The sequence below is a fragment of the Cyclopterus lumpus genome, chromosome 22 (assembly GCF_009769545.1).
Source record: "Cyclopterus lumpus isolate fCycLum1 chromosome 22, fCycLum1.pri, whole genome shotgun sequence".
NCBI lineage: Eukaryota > Metazoa > Chordata > Actinopteri > Perciformes > Cyclopteridae > Cyclopterus > Cyclopterus lumpus.
The window spans coordinates 11,876,227-11,896,671 of NC_046987.1; the positions used below are offsets into that span (position 1 = coordinate 11,876,227).

At 44.2% G+C, this 20,445-nt stretch overlaps 1 protein-coding gene across 1 annotated transcript in view; it reads right to left on the reverse strand.

Annotated features, from left to right (window-relative positions):
* Positions 1–1,407: 1,407 nt before the first annotated feature.
* The window catches only part of ltk (leukocyte receptor tyrosine kinase), a 38,526-nt gene continuing 19,488 nt past the window's right edge, over positions 1,408–20,445 (reverse strand). Inside the window, exons 17-30 of the mRNA XM_034563517.1 lie at positions 20,162–20,347; positions 19,508–19,606; positions 15,352–15,516; positions 15,086–15,196; positions 10,424–10,610; positions 10,228–10,318; positions 9,690–9,754; positions 5,167–5,296; positions 4,991–5,088; positions 4,469–4,561; positions 4,100–4,201; positions 2,923–3,057; positions 2,549–2,639; positions 1,408–2,442 (exon numbers count right to left, since the gene is read on the reverse strand). Coding sequence (XP_034419408.1) covers positions 1,408–2,442; positions 2,549–2,639; positions 2,923–3,057; positions 4,100–4,201; positions 4,469–4,561; positions 4,991–5,088; positions 5,167–5,296; positions 9,690–9,754; positions 10,228–10,318; positions 10,424–10,610; positions 15,086–15,196; positions 15,352–15,516; positions 19,508–19,606; positions 20,162–20,347 — 2,588 coding nt within the window. The remainder of the gene's footprint in view (positions 2,443–2,548; positions 2,640–2,922; positions 3,058–4,099; positions 4,202–4,468; positions 4,562–4,990; positions 5,089–5,166; positions 5,297–9,689; positions 9,755–10,227; positions 10,319–10,423; positions 10,611–15,085; positions 15,197–15,351; positions 15,517–19,507; positions 19,607–20,161; positions 20,348–20,445) is intronic.

Consider the following 20,445-nt stretch of genomic DNA (forward strand, 5'->3'; position numbering starts at 1 on the left):
GACTGGGGGAAAGAGAATTGTCGAATAGAATATGCAATGCCAAATCAAGATCTATGTAGTTTGGCAACAATAATCTCAGCACAGAACAGGAAGGGATTTTCACAAGGAGTCATTGCTTACCAGAAACTTTAAAACACCATAAGGGGATTCTTTTTTTGGGAAACATGCTTATTTATTTTCTTGCGGAGTTCGAGAAAATCAATAGCGCTTTTATGTATGCACAGTCAATTTGAAGCTACAGCCAGCAGCCGGTTAGCTTAGCACAAAGACTGTAAACAGCTAGTCTGGCTCTGTCTAGAGAAAACAATATCTTCCTCCTTGCGCCTCTAAAGCTCACCTGCAAATGCCATGTCAGCCAGAGGGAGAGGGAGAGAGTGAGATGGACAAAAAACAAATGTAAAGTGTAAATACTTTCCTGGCCAAGAACAGTGACTCTCTTGTCCTCAGTGTGAGGTTTCCAGGAAGTCAGCGGTGACTCTGTGTCTGGCTGTCTGTGAACACCAGACCAAAACCAGCAGCATCTACTGGGAGGAGGTCCAAGTCACTGAGCAGGAGTCAGTGGGCAGCCAGAGAAAGATTCTACTCAAGTAAAAACAGGGTTTAGGATGTCCTTGTGTGTCCTCCCGCTTGTTCTCACGCCGACGAAATTCCATACTTCCATACAAACAACTAGTCAATCTCCATAAACAACAGAGAAAACTCCATCAGATGTTGGAAACACCAAGTAAGTAGACCTTGTGTTGAGAGAAAAACATGTTATTGCAGTATTACAGGCGTATGTGTTTTCACATTATTTAGGGGGAAAATGACTCAGTGTCACGTTAGTGAACCATGTACCGCAAGTTCCTTAAGTATGCGTACAATTATAAATGAAATAGTTTGAGTAACTCTACAGCCTTTACTGAATTTCAATCATTGGAAATAAAACATTCTGAAATAAAAACACATCCTTGAGGATTCTCTAACCAATGGCTCAATATTGTCATGTTGTTGTAGTCCTACTGTACACCGATTACTACAAATACCAATAACATATTTTCTATAATGCAACATATACTACTTTCAAAGCCTTCTTGAAAAAAGGCCACAACAAATAGGTAGAAAAGGAGTCCAACTACAGCAGTTATTTAAAGTGGACATGACAAACCACAGGGCTGCATGTTGTCCAGTGTTTCAGTACCAGTGGACCAGAGGCCCAGGAAAGAGCTCTGAGTCGAACTCGTTGCCTTTCTGTATCATAGTGCAGCAGAGTTTGTGTTTTACAGCATTCCAGGAGCTTCAATAATTTGATGTTCTGGCTCTCATACTGTAACAAAACCATCATGCGTTTTGTTACAGAAATCTAGTCTCAGGTTGTGACATTTCATTTTCACACCAATCAGAATGCAAGTTCCAGTAAGCCGTTTCTTAAATGGGGGTAACGCTGAGGTCTTCGGACAGAGAAAAGCCTGAGTCCCGGTCACGGGTGGGTTTCTCAGCTTTGCTGTGTCTCCTCACGTCCTCGTGTCCGTAGCTGGCGTGGCGCTTCAGCAGCAGCTTGGGCATACAAGATGAGGAGCTATGGAGGCCTAACGCCAGTCCCAAGCTCGTCCCTGAGGAGACACTGGGCGCAGAGCTGGTGTTTGTCGTGGCGTCTGGGGTTTTGGGCATGACCAAGGGAAGGCTCTCTGCCTCGTAGCTTTGCTCATCGTAGGCATAGTTGACGTTGCCACAGGGGAAACTCTGGAGCTTAGCCAGGTCCATACCAGCTTTTATGGTGCCGCCTGTCGGGGCCTTATGGGAGGACGTACTCGGCGCAGATTTAGCCAGGCAGGATGGGGATGAGGTCGAGGGAGTGCTGGAAGGGCTGACATGGGTGCTGTTGCACTCAGCCTCGTTGCTCTCTAAGGTTGGGTTGCAGGTCTGAGGAGTCAGTGTGTTGGAGACGGTAGCAGCAGAGCTTGAGAGCGGCATGGACTGAGTGTGAGCGAGGGTTTTCTTCCCCCGGAGGTTTTCCAAAACCCAGGAACCATATGTGGGGTTCCACAGGTTCTTCGTCTTGTTCTTCAGCCTCTGGCTCCCCGAGGAGGAGCTGTTTCTGGAGCAAGGTCGGTGATGAGGAGACTCAGGTTGGAGCCAGTGGCCTCCTGTTGACAAACCAGGGGCAGGAACAGGCTCAGCCCAGCTCGGCTGCAAAGCCTCGCGGCATGATGTCACTTCATGGTGGACAGGTTGGGTCTTCTGGAGGAGTAGACGGGGTTTGGTAGGCTGTGGGGGAAGAGGTGTTGGACCCAGAGAGGAGAGACCCAGCTGGGAGGGGAAAGCCTGGGAAACAGGATGGGAAACCAGGAGCGGAGTGAGGCTGGCGGAGGAGTGGTCAGAGGGGCGAATTATTGTGCTGCCTTTGTCCTCTGCGGTGGGGGCCTTTTCCACTGGCAGGGGTGTGTTGATCACATCTGGGTCCTGATCACAGAGCAGTGAAGGGGAAAAGTAATTAAAAAAAACAAAAAAAAGAATGAAGGAAGGAAGACAAAATTGTATGTACAGCCAGGTGTGATATAGAACGTACTTGAGAGCAGTAGTTAATTCTCTCCAGGATAGTAGAGAAGTTGGGCCGGTGCTCGGGACAGTGTTGCCAACACTGGGTCATGATCCGATAGCTACATCCATAGTAACAGAAACACACATTTCAGATATATTGTTGACGCTGTTTGTTATATGAACCATCTTGTAAAATAAGTCATGGTTTTATCATAACAAAGAGACAAAAATAATCAGAGAAAACTTCCACAGAGTTGCATCAATTGAATATTAAAAGTAGTAGACAAAAGGAGAATGTGAGTCATTTCCCCTAAAATCATCCCTGAAATCATCCCAGCTGTGCCCTGCTTCCACTGTACATCCAGGCTCTTCTCTTTTGATGTATTTCCCGTCAGTACTCACACAGGGCCCGGACAGCTCTTGGGAGGATCCATTCTGCCTCCACTGGTGACAAACTCCAGCACCTCTTGGTTGGTTTTACAAGGATACGGCATGAAACCCAGAGAGAGGATCTCCCACAGCAGCACTCCAAATGACCTGCAGGGGGAGAGACAGATCCACAACTGAGTTGAACCTCCGACTGAGTGTACCAGAATCAATCTGAAAGCACCGCCTCGGTTTCTAACAGTAAAAAAATAATTAGTTTAATGATAATGCTTTTACTTTGTCTGGTATTGATGTTTCTTTGCTATAATATTTATCTATATTATTCTAGCACTCTATGAGAACATCCCAGATGGTGAATGGTGATGCTTCAACACTGTTTACATTTTCCCACAGTTGGGTTGTGGCAACTGGAGCGAAAGTCACACAAGCCTCTCTTCTTTTTTAATTTTATTATTCTGCTGGAAAGTAAGTGTGAAGGAAGAATGTGCCTCATCAGAGTTTAACTATACTGTGGTCAAATTGTATCCCACTATTCCCACCACCAGTCAGTCTGACTACGTTTTATGGACAGCTCAGCTGTATAAATCTGTCATCTCCCCATAAAAGACTTTGATTGTATTTATTAAGTCACACGTCTTCTGAGCTTGATCCGTAAACAAGCATTTCTTCCAGTCTTCAAAAGTAACATTTTGACGTTGCCCATGCCAAATATTCGACTCTCTTTTGGATACTGATCCTCAGTGCGTTCTTTCTCCAGCTGGCTCTGTGTCTTGAATACAGATGATGTTGCTGTCTTGTTCACTTGATACATTTGTGTGGTTTTGTTTAGGAGTAAAACTACTTCGATCTCCAGCTGGTGTTGTACTGAGCTTGTGGATGCTTTTTTACCTGGGTGGCAATTAAGCGCTGGGTTACTTATCAGAACAATTTGGAGTTGACTTTAGTAGGAATGAAAAATAAATCTTAAATGCATATCTGTTTGCAACATCCGGTTTTAGTTGTTAATTAAACATGATATTCAGCATTTTTGCTTGCATATGTGTGTCAGTTTAGAGTTAAAAGTAAACAGTGATTGAAAATGTCTTTGTGGATACATACTTACAACTGAATACAACATATTATGTGCCTCATGATCATAATAATAATAATTGATTTGAATAGTGCTTTTCAAGAAACTCAAGGCACTTGATACCATGTATCAGTCTTGCAGGTGAAGATTCCCTCCATGAAGGCCTCCGGTGGCATCCACTTGACTGGCAGCATGGCACGGCCACCTTTCCTGTAATAGCTGGCTCTGAGAACCCCCCAAAAAAATCAGATTTAGGAATTTCCATTCATCATCAGTTTAGAAGAGAAGGTAAATACCTCACGGCAATTAAACTTTGAATCTGTCTCCGCGGAGCAGACTGAGATTGCTTTTCAACTGGTCCCCCATTCCCCACATCAACCCCATGCTGCCCAGACGTCGGCTCCAATGAGACACATCGTCATGAGTCGTCCTGTGTGTTTCGCTACGTGTGCTGCCATGCAGTGCGTGATGATGCAGATGCAGCAGACAAACCTGTATATGTCTCGAGCCATGCCAAAATCGCCAATTTTGGCCACTCTTTCTGGTCCAGGGCAGGTAAGCAGGCAATTTCTAGCAGCAATGTCTCTGAAAATCACAGGATCTGTTACTGAATGTAGTTTTATGATGACACTTAACTCCTGTTGGAAAATGTAAAATGATTAAAAAAGACTATTGATAGAAAGATGGGTATAAACCATTCACCTACAAGTTGACATGTTTCTTGTTGCAAAGAAATGTTCACGATTGTAGTTTACAGTGAACAAAGTCCACTTGTGACAAGAAAGGAACAGATGATACAATCTATCAAATCTGTGGCTGATTTTGCAACAGAGGTGTATATTTGAGGAAATTGTAGAAGTGTGACACTATTTCTCACCAATCACCATTACTCATACTCATTACAATACTCATTCTAGTGTTTTTGATGCTGTAGAAGGGGCATTCTTACAGACCAAAACACTTTATTTTTGGGTTAATTAAACGGAGTAGTAATAACTGAGTGCAGATCTGAACCTGTGTATGAAGTGGTTCTCCTCCAGGTAGCGACAGCCGAAGGCGATGTCTCTGGCCATCTGCAGCAGGTCCCGCATGGTGAGAGAATAGGTCTGGCCCTGGATACAGCACAGCTCAATTTAGTGTGAAACAAACAAACACACACACACACACAGCAATGTGGAGTCCAGACGTACAGCCCGTGGCCTGTTCTGTCTCAGGAAGCTCTTCATGTCTCCTCCGGTCATCAGCTCCAGCAGGATAAAACGAGGCAGAATATTCAGACTGACGCCGATGCAGCGCACAATGTTGTCATGGCTGAACTTGCTGCGTGGACACACAGGGAACAGCTCAGGTTAGCAGGTTGGTAATTGTGTGTATTAATCATATTTTAAAAAAAAATCATACTGGATGGGCAAGAGAAATATATTAAGGTGAATGAGAGCAAGAGAGAGAAAGAGAGAGAGGGGGAGAAAGACGGAGAGAGAGAGAGAGGGAGAGAGAAAGAGGGAGAGGGAGACATAGGGAGAGGGAGAGAATGGTACACACACTTTCCAGATTTAGAAACAGCAAAAATGGGACAAGGCGGTGCTGGGAGCAGATAAAGCCTCACTACTACTGCCAAAAGAGCTACAGCTTTGACCCTTTTAAAATACAAGAACACTTTTACCAGGATGAAATGTGGCAGAGCATTCAAACAATTTCAAGTAATAGTCCTGATGCACACACAGATGTCAATGGCTTCCTGCCAGACACATAACATACATATGAAGAGGCCTAAAAAAAGATTATTTCCAAATGGGTCTGGGGGCTGTTCAGAAGCTGTTGGACACATCTTACAGGAAAACTATATTCTCTCTCTCCCTCTCCTCTTCTCCCTCTCTTCATCTCTCTCTCTCCCTCTCCCTCTGGCTGACATTGCATTTGTAGAAGCATAGCACCCAAACACAGTTTGCTCTGTCAGCACGTTTGCCATAGTTTGTGCTGTTAGAGCTGTTAGCACTGTTAAATATCAGCCACCATTGACACAATGAGAGCTGTTGAGAGGCAATCGAAATGCTCACAATCCCTAATCGGAGCCAGAACACCACCTCCGCCTGAGGGAAGAAGGCCCAACATATCCTGTATTTCCTAAAAAAGCTAAAGAGACGCACAGCATGGGCTCTGGAACCAAGCTCCTGGAGAAGGGTTGGACTTTGTCCTTTTCTGGAGTTGCCCAGGGTGAGAGGTGCCGGGCGGGAGTGGGGATACTCACGAGCCCCCGGCTGAGCGCCGCTGTGTTGGAGTTTTCCCCGGGGAACGAGAGGGTCGCCTCCCTGCGCCTACGGGTTGCGGGGAGTAAGGCTCTGACTGTTGTTTGTGCTTATGCACCGAACAGCATTTCGGAGTATCCGGCCTTCTTGGAGTCGGTGGGAGGGGTCCTGGAAAGGGCGCCGCCTGCCGACTCCATAGTTCTCCTGGGAGACTTCAACGCTCACGTGGGAAATGACAGAGAAACCTGGTGATTGGGAGAACGGCTTGCCCGATCTGAACACGAATGGTGTTTTGTTGTTGGACTTCTGTGCTAGCCACAGTTTGTCCATAACGAACACCATGTTCGAACATAAGGTGGCTCATAAGTGTACCTGGTACCAGAACACCTTAGGCCGGAGATCAATGATCGACTTTGTAATCGTATCATCTGATCTGCGGCCGTATGTCTTGGACACTCGGGTGAAGAGAGGAGCAGAGCTGTCAACTGATCACCACCTGGTGGTGAGTTGGATCAGATGGCGGGGGACTCGGCTAGAGAGACCTGGCAAGCCCAAACGTGTAGTGAGGGTGAACTGGGAACGTCTGGCAGAGGATCCTGTCCGGGAGGTCTTCAACTCCCACCTCCGGAAGAACTTCTCACAAATCCCGAGGGAGGCTGGGGACATGGAATCCGAGTGGACCTTGTTCAAAGCCTCTATTGTGGACGCGGCTGCTCGGAGCTGTGGCCGGAAGGTCATCGGTGCCTGTCGTGGCGGCAACCCTAGAACCCGGTGGTGGACACCGGGGGTGAGGGAAGCCGTCAAACTGAAGAAGGAGGCCTTTCGGGCCTGGCTGGCCCAGGGGTCTCCTGAAGCAGCTGACGGGTACCGGCGGGCAAGAAGGGCTGCAGCGACGATGGTCGCGGAGGCTAAAACTCGGGCATGGGAGGAGTTTGGGGAGGCCATGGAGAAGGACTTTCGGTTGGCCTCAAGGAAGTTCTGGCAAACCATCCGACGGCTCAGGAAGGGAAAGCAGGGTCTACCCCAGGCTGTTCTCAGCAGGGGGGGGGAACTGCTGACCCGGACTGGGGACATCGTCGGGCGGTGGAAAGAGCACTTTGAGGAACTCCTAAACCCGGCCAACATGTCCCCCGGAGAGGGGGCAGCGCCGGAAGACTTTGGGGTGGATTCACCCATATCCCTGGCAGAGGTCGCTAAGGTAGTCAAAAAGCTCCTTGGTGGCAAGGCGCCAGGGGTGGATGAGATCCGCCCTGAGATGCTGAAAGCGCTGGACATTGTTGGGCTGTCTTGGTTGACACGCCTTTTCAGTGTCGCATGGGGGTCAGGAACAGTGCCCATGGACTGGCAGACCGGGGTGGTGGTTCCCATCTTCAAGAAGGGGGACCGGAGAGTGTGCTCGAACTATCGTGGCATCACACTGCTCAGCCTCCCGGGAAAAGCTTATGCCAGGGTGCTGGAGAGGAGGCTCCGACCGCTTGTCGAACCTCAGATTCAGGACGAACAGTGCGGATTCCGTCCCGGTCGTGGAACAGTGGACCAGCTCTTTACCCTCGCAAGATTACTGGAGGGGTCCAACCAGTTTACATGTGCTTTGTAGACCTGGAGAAGGCTTTCGACCGGGTCCCTCGGGGGTTTTTGTGGGGGGTGCTGCGGGAATACGCGGTGCCGGACACGTTGGCACGGGCCATCCGGTCTCTGTACGCCTGCAGTAGGAGCTGTGTTTGTCTCCTCGGTAGTAAGTCAGACACGTTCCCGGTGGGTGTTGGCCTCCGCCAGGGCTGCCCTTTATCACCGGTCCTGTTCGTGACCTTCATGGACAGGATATCTAGGCGCAGCCAGGGGGCGGAGAGGATCCGGTTCGGGAGTCTTGGGATCGCCTCTCTGCTGTTTGCGGATGATGTGGTCCTGTTTGCCTCCTCGGACCGTGACCTCCAGCATTCACTGGGGCGTTTTGCAGCCGAGTGCGAAGCGGCAGGGATGAGAGTTAGCACCTCCAAATCTGAGGCCATGGTGCTCTGCCGGAAACCGGCGGATTGCTCCCTCCAGGTGGGGGCAAACTGCCTACCCCAAGCAAAGGAGTTCAAGTATCTCGGGGTCTTGTTCACGAGTGAGGGTAAGGTGGAGCGGGAGATCGATAGGCGGATCGGTGCGGCTGCAGCAGTAAAACAGGCGCTGTACCGGTCCGTCTTGGTGAAGAGGGAGCTGAGCCGGAAGGCAAAGCTCTCCATTTACTGGTCGGTCTACGTTCCAACCCTCACCTATGGTCACGAACTCTGGGTCGTGACCGAAAGAACGAGATCTCGGATACAAGCGGCCGAAATGAGCTTCCTCCGTAGGGTGGCCGGGCTCAGCCTTAGAGATAGGGTAAGGAGCTCGGACATTAGGGGGGAGCTTGGAGTCGAGTCGCTGCTCCTTCGTGTCGAAAGGAGTCAGCTGAGGTGGTTCGGGCATCTAGTCAGGATGCCTCCTGGACGCCTCCCATTAGAGGTTTTCCGGGCACGTCCAACTGGTAGGAGGCCCCGGGGAAGACCGAGGACACGCTGGAGGGATTATATCTCCCGGCTGGCCTTGGAACGCCTCGGGATCCCTCAGAATGAGCTGGAAAGTGCTGCGGGTGAGAGGGAGGCCTGGGTCGGCCTGCTGAACCTGCTGCCACCGCGACCCGACCCCGGATAAGCGGGTGATAATGGATGGATGGATGGATGGAAGCTAAAGAGAGCTGTGCTCATTCATTCCCTCCATGATGTACATTAAGTCGAGTCCCCTCTGCATGGTATAGCTCTGCTCTACTCAACTTGATGTTTCTACTCTCAAGTTTGTATTCCTTTGTGTTAATTTACTATTGTGTTATTATCCTAGGCAATGCTTATCTTTAATTTTTGTTTTCAGTCCCTATTATTAAGTATTGCTCTATGGCTCCAGACGCACTATATTTGTGTTCATACTTTTTGTAAAACCCGTATGAGGACTTGATTTGAATTGCTCATTAACTTCCGTTCATTTGTGTCATATGTGTGATCTCAGCTGTGGCTGAAACTAAATTAATCTAAATGATCCAGTAAAATCTTGCCTTTCTAAAACACCTCTAATAAAAAACAGTTTTCAATGTTTGGGATAAAGAGATTAGATACACACAGCTCATAAAATAGAATTAAGTTATCTGTATTAAAGTTATTATACTGAGATTAAAAATATCCATGTTTACCTTTATTAATTGGCCTCTCAACAACCAGCTAATTGTAAATCCTCTCTCTCTCTCTCTCTCTCTCTCTCTCTCTCTCTCTCTCTCTCTCTCTCTCTCTCTCTCTCTCTCTCTCTCTCTCTCTCTCTCTCTCTCTCTCTCTCTCTCTCTCTCTCTCTCTCTCTCTCTCTCTCTCTCTCTCTCTCTCTCTCTCTCTACACTGCTCTACAGACAGGTGTTTTGTATGTATTGGGTGAATCAATGTGTGAACTGCAGTATGGTGCACCTCATAATCAGGGCCTCCATCAGGAAATCCATTTCATCCTGTTCGGAGCAGATTTCTGGAAGAGTCTGTGGAGCAGAACCAATCAGAGAGGCAGTTTGAGGTGTGTCTCAGCTCTTGTCAAGAGGCAAGATATCATCAGACCTATTCAGCGGACCATTGAAAAGGCAAAACCAGGTGAAGTTCACTCAGCTGTGTCTTTTTTAACCTTGTGTAGTTTTTTAACCAAGTGATTTGAGGGCATTGACTGACTTTCTGTGCAGTCATACGGACATTGCAGTAGTAATTATATTTTTGTATTCCATCAATTTTGTACACAACAAGCCACCTATATCATATTACGTAGTAAGTAAAGCAAATAACTCTTCTCTAAACAATGGCATTACAAAAACATGCCTTTTCCTCCAAGTAGGAGGCCCCCCTGTGGCATCTTGTTGAGATGATTACGGTGTATGTAATGAACACAACTCCTGTTGAAATGCTATCATCTGACAAAGTAGGTGCAATTTGTCCTCATACGCCTCACAAAGTGTAAGCTGACCTTTATGGCAACCTGCAGGGGGCTGTTATCGCTGCTCATCCCCAGAACTTGTCCTTCATAGACTTCACCGAATGCACCGTGGCCGAGAGCCCTGAGAAAAAAAGGTGAAATAATTGAAGTGAAACAATCAGTAAAAATCGGTGTACTATAAGTAAAGGAGACTGACATGTTGACATTGTGATCAGGTGTGTTGTACCTGAGAAGTGTTATGTTCTTGCGTGGTACTTCCTTCAGTTCATTGAGTGAGGCGGCCTTCCCTGCAAAGCAGTAGTTGGGGTTGTAGTCTGTCATGATGGTGGAGGAGCGGATCTTGCTCAGCTTGTATTCTGGACTGTGCAGATGCCCCCTCACTGCATGCAGGTCGTTCTTCCTGCGGTACCACACTGAAGACAGTGACAAAACAAGCCCATCTTCTTTTACTTCAAATCCTAAGAACCTTTGTTTTTATTTTTTCACAACACAAACTGGACCCCATACTTGCATTTAAGTTGTAAAAGCAACTTCCTGACTATCTGCTAACTGTCGAAGCAGTAACACAAGGAGGGGTCAAGCCGCATCTCAGTGCCAATGTAAAAACAACATCCTTAGCGCCAGTGGGGGAAAACAAGTGAGTCTTTTCGTAAAAGAATTGGTTGACGGACACTTTAAAGTGGAAAATTGATATTCACCTTTAAGAAGACAAATCCTACCACACACAAATACATTTTCGTATTCTTATCTTAACTTTCTCATGCTTTGCTGTGCACTCGTACGAGTGTACTGTGTCAAAACCAGCAAACACTCAGTTACCTTCAGATAACTGAGTGAAATGACCAGCGTAAACATGATGAATACCACTTTTGCATAAATAAGCGCGCCTTTGAGAGAAATGTAAATTAGTATAATTAACGCCACATGTGAAGATGAATGTAAAGAACCACCGATCTGTCAATATTAGGTCACCATCTAAAGACATACATACTAAAGCATACAAAGCAAATACGATAGCTATTTCACTAACTGACTTCATTATATACAGAGACAAATTTACCTCCAATTAGTTCATAATATAAGTCTTTTTGCAGCTTGAGATTATTGGTGTTGAAGTGTTATACAATAGCATCAATAGTTCATTTTGAATTATATTATGATTCACATTGCAAAGTCAAACGAGATAATGTCAACATAAGTAGAAAGGATAATTTATGTTGAATTTCCGAATGTTTCATTCAAAAGAATGAAACATACAATCCAATTGTGAAAAAGAGGCTTGATTAACAGCAGACTAATTGCACACTCATTCTACAGGTCTGGACTACTCGTAAATTATTCATACCAAAGAGGAAATTCAAAACACGAGAGAATTGGGGAATGCGGCAAGTTCTCCCGACTCCCTCGTACAAGCCACTTTAGAACAAATCTGTTCGTACAAGTGGTTCTTGCACTAGGCCCAATGTGTTGCAGGATGCATGTGGGATGTCCTCTCCTTGGTTACTGCTCCTAGACTCTCTGTGCCAGTGAGTTGGGACTCACCCACCATGGAGGCAGCCCACATCCCCGATGCAGGTTGGTAGTCTGCCAGGGAGGGGGGTGTTGCGTGCAGGTAAGAGGTGTCGTAGAGCCATCGCCCGGTGCAGATGCTAGGGACCCAGGGGGGTCGGGATGAGGGGTGGGTTGAGGAGCAGGAGGGGGAGGATGAGGAGGGGGAGGAGGAGGACATGGGGCGCCCAGGGAACAGACTACCTCCCTGCATGAGGGAGAGCTCAATTGAAGAGACACTGTTAACCTGAAGCGTGTGTAGGTGTGCTCTTTGCAACGGAAAGCCACATGTATGTAGTTGCACAAATGTTTTGTTTTAGTATTGATTTATTCATTTGCAAATTCACACAATCACAGTTATTGAGGAAGTCACACTTAATAGCTCATCCATTTTTCATTGGGCATAAAAGTCAGCTTTGTCTGGATATAGGAGTCATGCAGCTCTCACTTCCATTTGTTCGTGACTGGTTTTAATTAGCAACCATCTTATCTGCAATTAATACCTGTTGTAACAGGACGGTACGGAGGACACAGCAGTTAGGGCAGTGCAGCAATCACAGGCCGAGTCAGGTCTGCAGGTTTTAAGGGTTTTTAATAAAACAAACAAACAAAAAGAACTGAAAGCGTAGCTCAGTATCGAGCCCTATCAAATTCTAACAAAAGATATCTCAGCCGGGCTGCTAGCCGACTTACCGGCTTAACCTTCTTCATGTTTTTTTTTTTTTTTTTTTTTTTCCCCTGCTCCATTTCCCTCCTTGCCCTTTGTTTGCCTCCCTAACGAGGAGATCACGATCAGGTGCGTCTCTTCTCACACCTGATCCCCATGCTGTCCTGAACGAGTGGGTGGAGCCTTCTGGCTGGAAGTAGACTCCAGCCACCACCCTTACCCTCAGACCCTTAAACTGTCTAAAAATACTCTGATAACACAGAATGCATCTCTGTTTATCTATACAACCAAACTTTTTGGACCAAACCAATGAATTTGTGTTTCACATACCAACATTTAAATGTTTTTGTCTTCGCTGCTGAAATACCATTTTTCCGATGACTAATATGTGTTGGCCTGGCTAGTCTTAACCCTACTATAACTTTAATGTATTTCACATTTTTATAAAATTTAAAATCAATACAAACATTGTTGGCCATTTCTTCCAATCTCCTGAAGGGACGGTGCTCCCCAACAGGAAGCATCACGTAATCTCAACATCCATTACTGGTATTCTAGTTTTCTAGTGTTCCATTGTGCATTTCATACATTTACATATGCATCTAATAACAATACATATCATATAAGCTTCTGCAACTAGAACATATTATACCAACTGATGTGAAACTAATTTACAAAAAGAAAAAAGGTTAAAAAAAAGAGGCTGCAGTTTTAATTTCCCTCCACAATAGGATAGTTAGATAGAGCGAACAACACACTAATGATCATGATATATCTTTTATGCAAAGTAGTGGAACAAGATTAAAGCTCACCAAGTGTCCGAAATGAAAAGGCGGTTCCATCTCCATCATATCTATTGATTTGTTGAACAAGGGACAATGATATTTCCTAGTGTTGTTAGATTTAAGTTCACCAGAACGGGACTCACAGGAATCATTATAAATCTTGAATGAATATAAATACAACATTTCTGGCTTTTCATTTCCCCAAAGTTGTCAAGATATTTTGATTTAGATTGAGTAGGAAAACATCACCATGATCTGGTCTCACTGCGAATGGGTGAAAAAAAAAATCTCCATATCACATCTGTATTCCGTCAGATATGCTTAGTATTCATCACTTCCCTTGACGGAGGTTATTGTATCAGTTTGGTCAAAACCCCAACGTGCTCTTGCTTTGGAGCCTGGTCGGCTCATCAGACAGTGCACAAGCCCAGAGAGCTGAACATGTGAATAGTAGTTTACAGGTAGACCGTGCTGTACACACTTCTCCAGAGGAACACACACAAAGCTTTACCAATCTGTGAGGAAGAAAGCTCCACTGTCGAGCTTGACTTCTTCCACACTTTCAGTGAGAGTAATGAGAGGATGAGAGCGAGGGAATCGTTTGTGCTCAAACAGCGCTTAGTGGAGGATTAGTGTGTGAACCAAAGTGTCAGGGTTCCTTTCCTTATTATCTGCAGCAGATGGCTGTCAAAAAGGTGACAAAGGTGCAAAAAGTGTAATTAGCTTTAAAATCCCTCACTGTCCTATATTATTTCAGAATGACTGCATATGTTGTTGTTAAAACTGCTTTTGATATAAAGTGTCTGCGGTTAATAAAGCTAGATTTACTAAACAAGTCAACATAACAGTTGCAGAGCAACATTAGGTAATGTTCATATAAAATTCATATAAAATATTAGATTGTGGTCGTTTTGTAATTCCTCAGTGTTATTTTTCTTTCCTGGAGAGTTATTGCTACTGAGTAGTACAATTAAAAATGGTTTATTGTTAATTCCCTAATTATTCCTATTTTAAGCACTTTATTTGCGTAAGAATCGCTAGCAAAGCATTTAACAGCAATTCTGGTTGTTATATTGTCTCAGATTACAGAAATCAAACAAATATAGTCTTCTCTTCATTGAAAATCTAACAGTGCTTTGTGTAATAGTCTCTTTCTGTATCGCAGCTCAAGTCTTTTTGCTATACCCCAATAATCGTATCACAGAGAATCAATGCCCATGGGTTAAGATAAACTGTGTGCTTCCCAAAATGATTAAAATGCTATATATTTTATCACGGTTGTCTTTTTTCCACTGATTTGTTATGTATTATTTATGCCTCCTAATCATTGTTTCTTCAAGATCTTTTTTTCAGCGACTAAATCATAACCCCTGACATTTTCTGCTAACTCATCAGTACAAATCTCCAGCTGTGAAACTTTCTTGTTTAATGTCAAACCTTTCTGCTTGTCCTTTTTATAGCCAATGATCTTTATGTCAACGTCATACAGTGAGATGTTTACAGCACATCTCTACCGTGTCGTGCTTCCATGAAAGCAATCGTAGTCGAGGCAATAAATACATAATCTCATCTCACTTCTCATCTGCTGTATAATGTTGTTTCAAATTGTGTGGCACAAAAAAAGAAAGCAAAAAGGTGAATCACCTGAAATAAGGATTGTAATAAAAGTGTCCATAAGTGCTCAGCAACATCTAATTCAAAGTCCTAACTCTCCCACAGCCCCTTTAATCATCTGGCACACAGCCAGAAAAGGGCATTAAACCAACACTTGTCAAAAACGTATTCCTGTTTCAGCAACATCTGGAAGCATCTGTATTTCCAGTGGCTGCTCACAGCCGGCGGAAGGTGGAGGGTACAGACTGCACACAGAACTGGGAAAGTCTCTTACTGAGGATGACACTAGTGCAGATCAGCGCGATGCCGCTCGCAATGGTGGAGACCACGACTGCCAAGATCAAAGACGTCGACATCTGGCCCTGCAGAGCCGGGCCTTGAGAAGCTGCTTGGAGGGAAGCGAGAAGAGGCCAGAGTAAAGAAATTCAAAAACTTCAAAAATACATCATTTTGAGGGATTTATGGTTTGACATTAAAATGAGCCGTTAACCCATTGAGGCTTTCATACAAAAAAAAATAGCGTTAGAGGCAGTTATGTACCTATGGTGCTGACACATGTGACGTTGTCACTGGCCAGGACTTCGTCGTCGCCGTCGCAGAGACACAGGATGAGGTGGGTATCCTCATCTCGTTTGCAGCTCTGTGTTTGACAGTGGCTGCAGTTCAGCTGCACCTTGATCTCACACTCGCCGTGACTCTCCATGGCTACAGGGAACATTGAACACACACACAAACACACACACACACATGGATGCAGAGCACCAACACAAACACCAGACACAACTTGTAAAGGGAGGGTGATCATTACAGTGCCTTGAATAACTATTTACACTCATTGGCGTTGTTCCTATTTTGTTGCAGTACAACCTTAAAATGTCCTATTATTTAAATGTTATATTGTGGACCTACACAAAATTGTCAAAATTGGTGAAGTGAAACCAAACAGAGCCCTATTTCTCGTATGTGGTTCAACTACGTCGATCAAATGTCCTATTATCCAGCTTAAATTAACCCGATGATTGAAATTAGGCTCTCGGTTTCTCAAAGGCTGAATTATCGAGATTGTTTGAGCGCGGGCTCAAACAATCTCGATAATTCGAACCAGACTTCAGTACTCAGGATAATTGCAAAAGGGGGAAGTTTCACCGAAACCACAAAGGCAAATAAACTCAAAGGAAGATCGTCTTTTTTCTCCGCAGGAGAGGAGCAGGAGATGATCATGAACGCATATGAGGAATTACAGACCATAATCATGGAACATCTAACACCGCCACCGCTGTGAGGGCTAGACATGGCAACATATCAGACAAGTTAAATGCTGCGTTCACACCAATATTCACAAGGCTTTGCTTGCGTGAGGTTACTCGTCCGACTATTTGTGGTTTATTCATTCAATTCATTCGAGCTGGAGAGGGGGCGTGGCTTATCTCTGTGGAAACAGTTATAACTTCCGTCATCCACCATGGAAGAAATAACCACTATTTCTGCTTTATACTTGTGGAAATCCAAGAAACGTCGAAACATCTAATGCCCTCATGTTTGTGTTCATAACATTAATATCATAAATATATATATTTATACATAACATCTGTAGGCTCACACAGCTCGGTAACTTTCACGACTACGTCTAGATAACTGGAGGGAAATCCTCTTTATTCTGATCCATTCGTCTGTGCATTGACTTTCATGCAATCTACTCGCACCGCTTTTGGTGTGATTGCAGTATCATCCATCCATCCATTTTCAATACCGCTTATCCTCATTAGGGTCGCGGGGGCGCTGGAGCCTATCCCAGCTGACATAGGGCGAAGGCAGGGGACACCCTGGACAGGCCGCCAGTCCATCGAGGGCAGATTGCAGTATCAGTGTTGGGAAAATGTATCGGCTCATTTTAAGTGCCTCATCACCCCAATCAATCCAATTATATTTCTTTAAATGTGCCTGCTGGCAATTGGCTTAATGGCATGCATCATCCAATGAGATCTAAAATAACTATCTCAACTCTTTCAGAACAAGTAGATAATATGTGTATATTCATGAGATGACCATATAGCACTTTTATTGCATTTCCTCGGACATGGCCAGGGAACGTAATGAACAACACATCCATACGTTTTTTAAGTTCTAAATCAACTTTACGAACAGCTCGGCATACAGCGGCTTTCCCGATGTCCTGCATCGCCGACACTGAACAATGTACCACAATCTACAACAATGTACCACCATGTACAACAATATACAACAATGTACCACTATGTACAACAATGTACCACAATGTACCACAAGGCTCTGCATACAGTCTGTGAGACAGTCAATGCTGCTGCGTGTGGTGTTCAATGTACGGCTCGAGAAGGTCTTTAATAAATGATTCCTTGTGGGCAGAATGGATAGCGCTCGTATAGGAAGTCATCATCACGTGATAAGAACTTTCTCCCAATAAAACGTTAATCTAACTAATGTTGCTCCTTCCTCAATGGGATCTCTGAGGAAGGGAGGTACCATTTTCTACCATGGGCGTGGCCAGCCTATCCAGCTAGATTGAATGAGCATGCGCTGGAGTAGGTTAACATTTTTGGATGTGTTGCTATAGTGATTTTGCCAAACTTGCTTCGTGGAACCGAAAACCCTGACTTGTGTAATCTCATCCGGAAAATTATCCCGCTAACTACGTTAGCCAGGTACAAGAAATAGGGCCCTGGACACTTGATCATATAATGAAGCCCACCTGTGTGCAATCTAAGTGTCACACTATCTCACGGCTCACCATTAAATTCACCTCCTTTTGCTATGCAGGCTTCTATATGAGATCTGGTGCAACCAATTACCTTAAAAAGTTACTTGATTAATTAAATAAAGTTCACCAGTGTGCAATCTGAGTTTAACTTGATCTAACAGATCACCATTAAATCTGTTGATACAAAATGAAAAGAATATGTCACCACAACAGACCTGCCAATAGAGGAACACAACTCATGGCAGGCAAAGGGGACATTAATCAGAGAGACCAAAGACAACCCCCTGGAAAGCTCCACAGAAGGATTAGAGTCCATGGCACCACTTTAAGACCTACAGAGGAGGAGGAGTGGCCAGAAAAAAAGCCATTGCTGAAAGAAAAAAATAAGAAAAAACAAATGGAGTCTCTCACATGCCTTTTGGCGAACGCCCAACATGATTTCTTATTTTTTGTCTTTGGTCTCTTTGTCGTGTCTAATGTCCACCTTGCCTGCCAAGAGTGTTGTTCCTCTCTTAGCAGGTCTCTTGTGGTGACAAGTTAAGCTCTGATTGCACAGTGGTGAACTTTATTTAATTAATCAAGTAACTTTTGAAGGTAATTGGTTGCACCAGATTATATGGAAGCCTGCATAGCCAAAGGAGGTGAATACAAAAAACATCCATTGAATACAAATCTATTTTAATTCCAGGTTATAATGCAACTAAAAAGGAAAAAAAACACCACTGGGTTTGAAATGTTTAACAAGGCACGGTGAGCTTTCAGGACAATCCAACAAGGTCAGGTGATATGTTTAGTTTTTAGTCAGCAAATCTCCAAATCTAAAAATTAATTAAAGTATTTTCTGTGCAGACAAAGCCTGATGCTTAATATCTTATTATTAGAGCTTAATTGTTTTCCAAAACATATTTAAAACACATTAATTAGCCACACAGTTGCACTGAATATAAGGATAATATTTGTGTCATATTAAACCTCATCCTTCATTTCAAAACAAGATAATTTAACTACATTATCGAATAATTCCACAACAACATTTAAATCTTAATATCTTTGTTTAGATCTTGCTTTGAATGCATTTCATCTTTGAACACTGCTGAGGAAGCCACTGTGTTTGAAAGCTTTGACTGACAACACACGGAGCAACAACAACAACGGCGTCTTTCACAGAAGAATGGAGGACTGTCTGTTGGCACCAAAGGCAACGAGCTGCATGAGGCTTTGAATTAACCAAACTGCCTTCCGCTAGTTCCCGCTGAATAATGAGAATCAGATGGTCTGCATTCATCTATTTATTGATCTCAGTTTTCTTAAATTTGAGTTGTTGCTAGAACATTTTTATCAGAACTTCCACAGTTCTACTTACCACAACTTAACTGCATTACTATTACTATTATTGTAATTAATACATGAAATACACCTACACTCTACATTTTCATTCTATTCAATTTTTGTTGAATATATTAATACATCTCAAGGTCATTTTGTTTCAGCAGGTTAAATAGTTTTATGGTAATTTCTACTCTACTTTTCTCTATTGTAGTTTGTCAAAACACTCGTAACTCAATGGGCACAGTTTTTGTGGGGACTTTAAATCCCCTCTCATTGTCTTCATCTGGAGATGGTGTTTTCTGTCTTCTGTCTTTATTCTATTACTGCATCTCATCGTCTTCATTAGCAGAAGGAGTTTGCGCTCTACTCCACTCATTCAGTAATGTTCTACTCTGATCTACTTAACTCTACTTTATTCTATTCTACTTTGACAAAAAACAAAAAACGACTCAAAAGCTTTTTTATGCCTTCAACTGATTGCACAGTCTTCAACAGGAGATGAAATCTGCTCTCTTTTCTCTCCTCAACTCCCTCTCTTCCTCCTCTATTTTCACTACTCCCATCTGGCCAAGACATTATTGAATTTATCAGCATCACTGTCTCGGTAAAATGATCTTATGATGTCAGTCTCACCTGCCAGAGGCTGAAGGAAAATCTCTCCCATCGGATGAATGAATGAGATTCCATTCTGACCGTCGGCTGTGATCTCATCTGTCAGCGCAGCGTCACCTCCTGTCACAAAATGTTGTTTACTCTCCGATCAGTCAGTATTACAATTATGACAGTTCATGCATGTCAGTTTGATGCCACTTTTGACAGTTTATTCTAAAGAAAACAATGTTAATGTTAATGTTTACCTCAGCGACAGAAAGCTGAAATATTGTGAGAAACGAGTGATTTAGCTCTTCTGCAACTCAATAGTTTAGACATTAACAAAAGGAAATGTCCTATAACATTGCACTAGTCCTTGACATAACTCACATTAATGCAGAATTGCACATACATGTGACAGTGACACACGTTGCAAAACTTTTTTCTGTTGAAATTGTGTCATTTCTATTAGGCTGTTGACTGCAACCAGACAGGCATGAATAATGCTTCAGACTGAAGAACGCATTAACCGTCTCTTGAAGAGAAGATTATGGCAATATTCTTTCAGGGGTTTAGCAGCGCGTCTGGAATGAAATATCAAGAGGCAGCGAGACATAAAGGGGATTTGGGTTTTAGAGCAGGGGTTAGAAATGGAAAAGCAATGTCGTTTGAGGGTAGCGGAAAGGATGACGTTACCTCTGTAACCTCCTCCACCGCCTCCAGCTGTGCAAGCCCCACCTCCACCACCAAAGCCCCCAAAGGTCGACCAGCTGAGCTTGGACAGAGCGAGTGAACACGAGGACCCCCCCTCAGGACCCTCCACCAGAGACTTTCCTGCTTCCAGGTGGGGACTGGGTCTGTCTTTCCAGCCTCCACCTCCACCTTCAGGGACACAAACATTACACAGTATATTATCATATGTTTTATATATCATACATGTTTTGTAAAGGAGAAACAACTAGTAGAACTAGGGAGAAAAA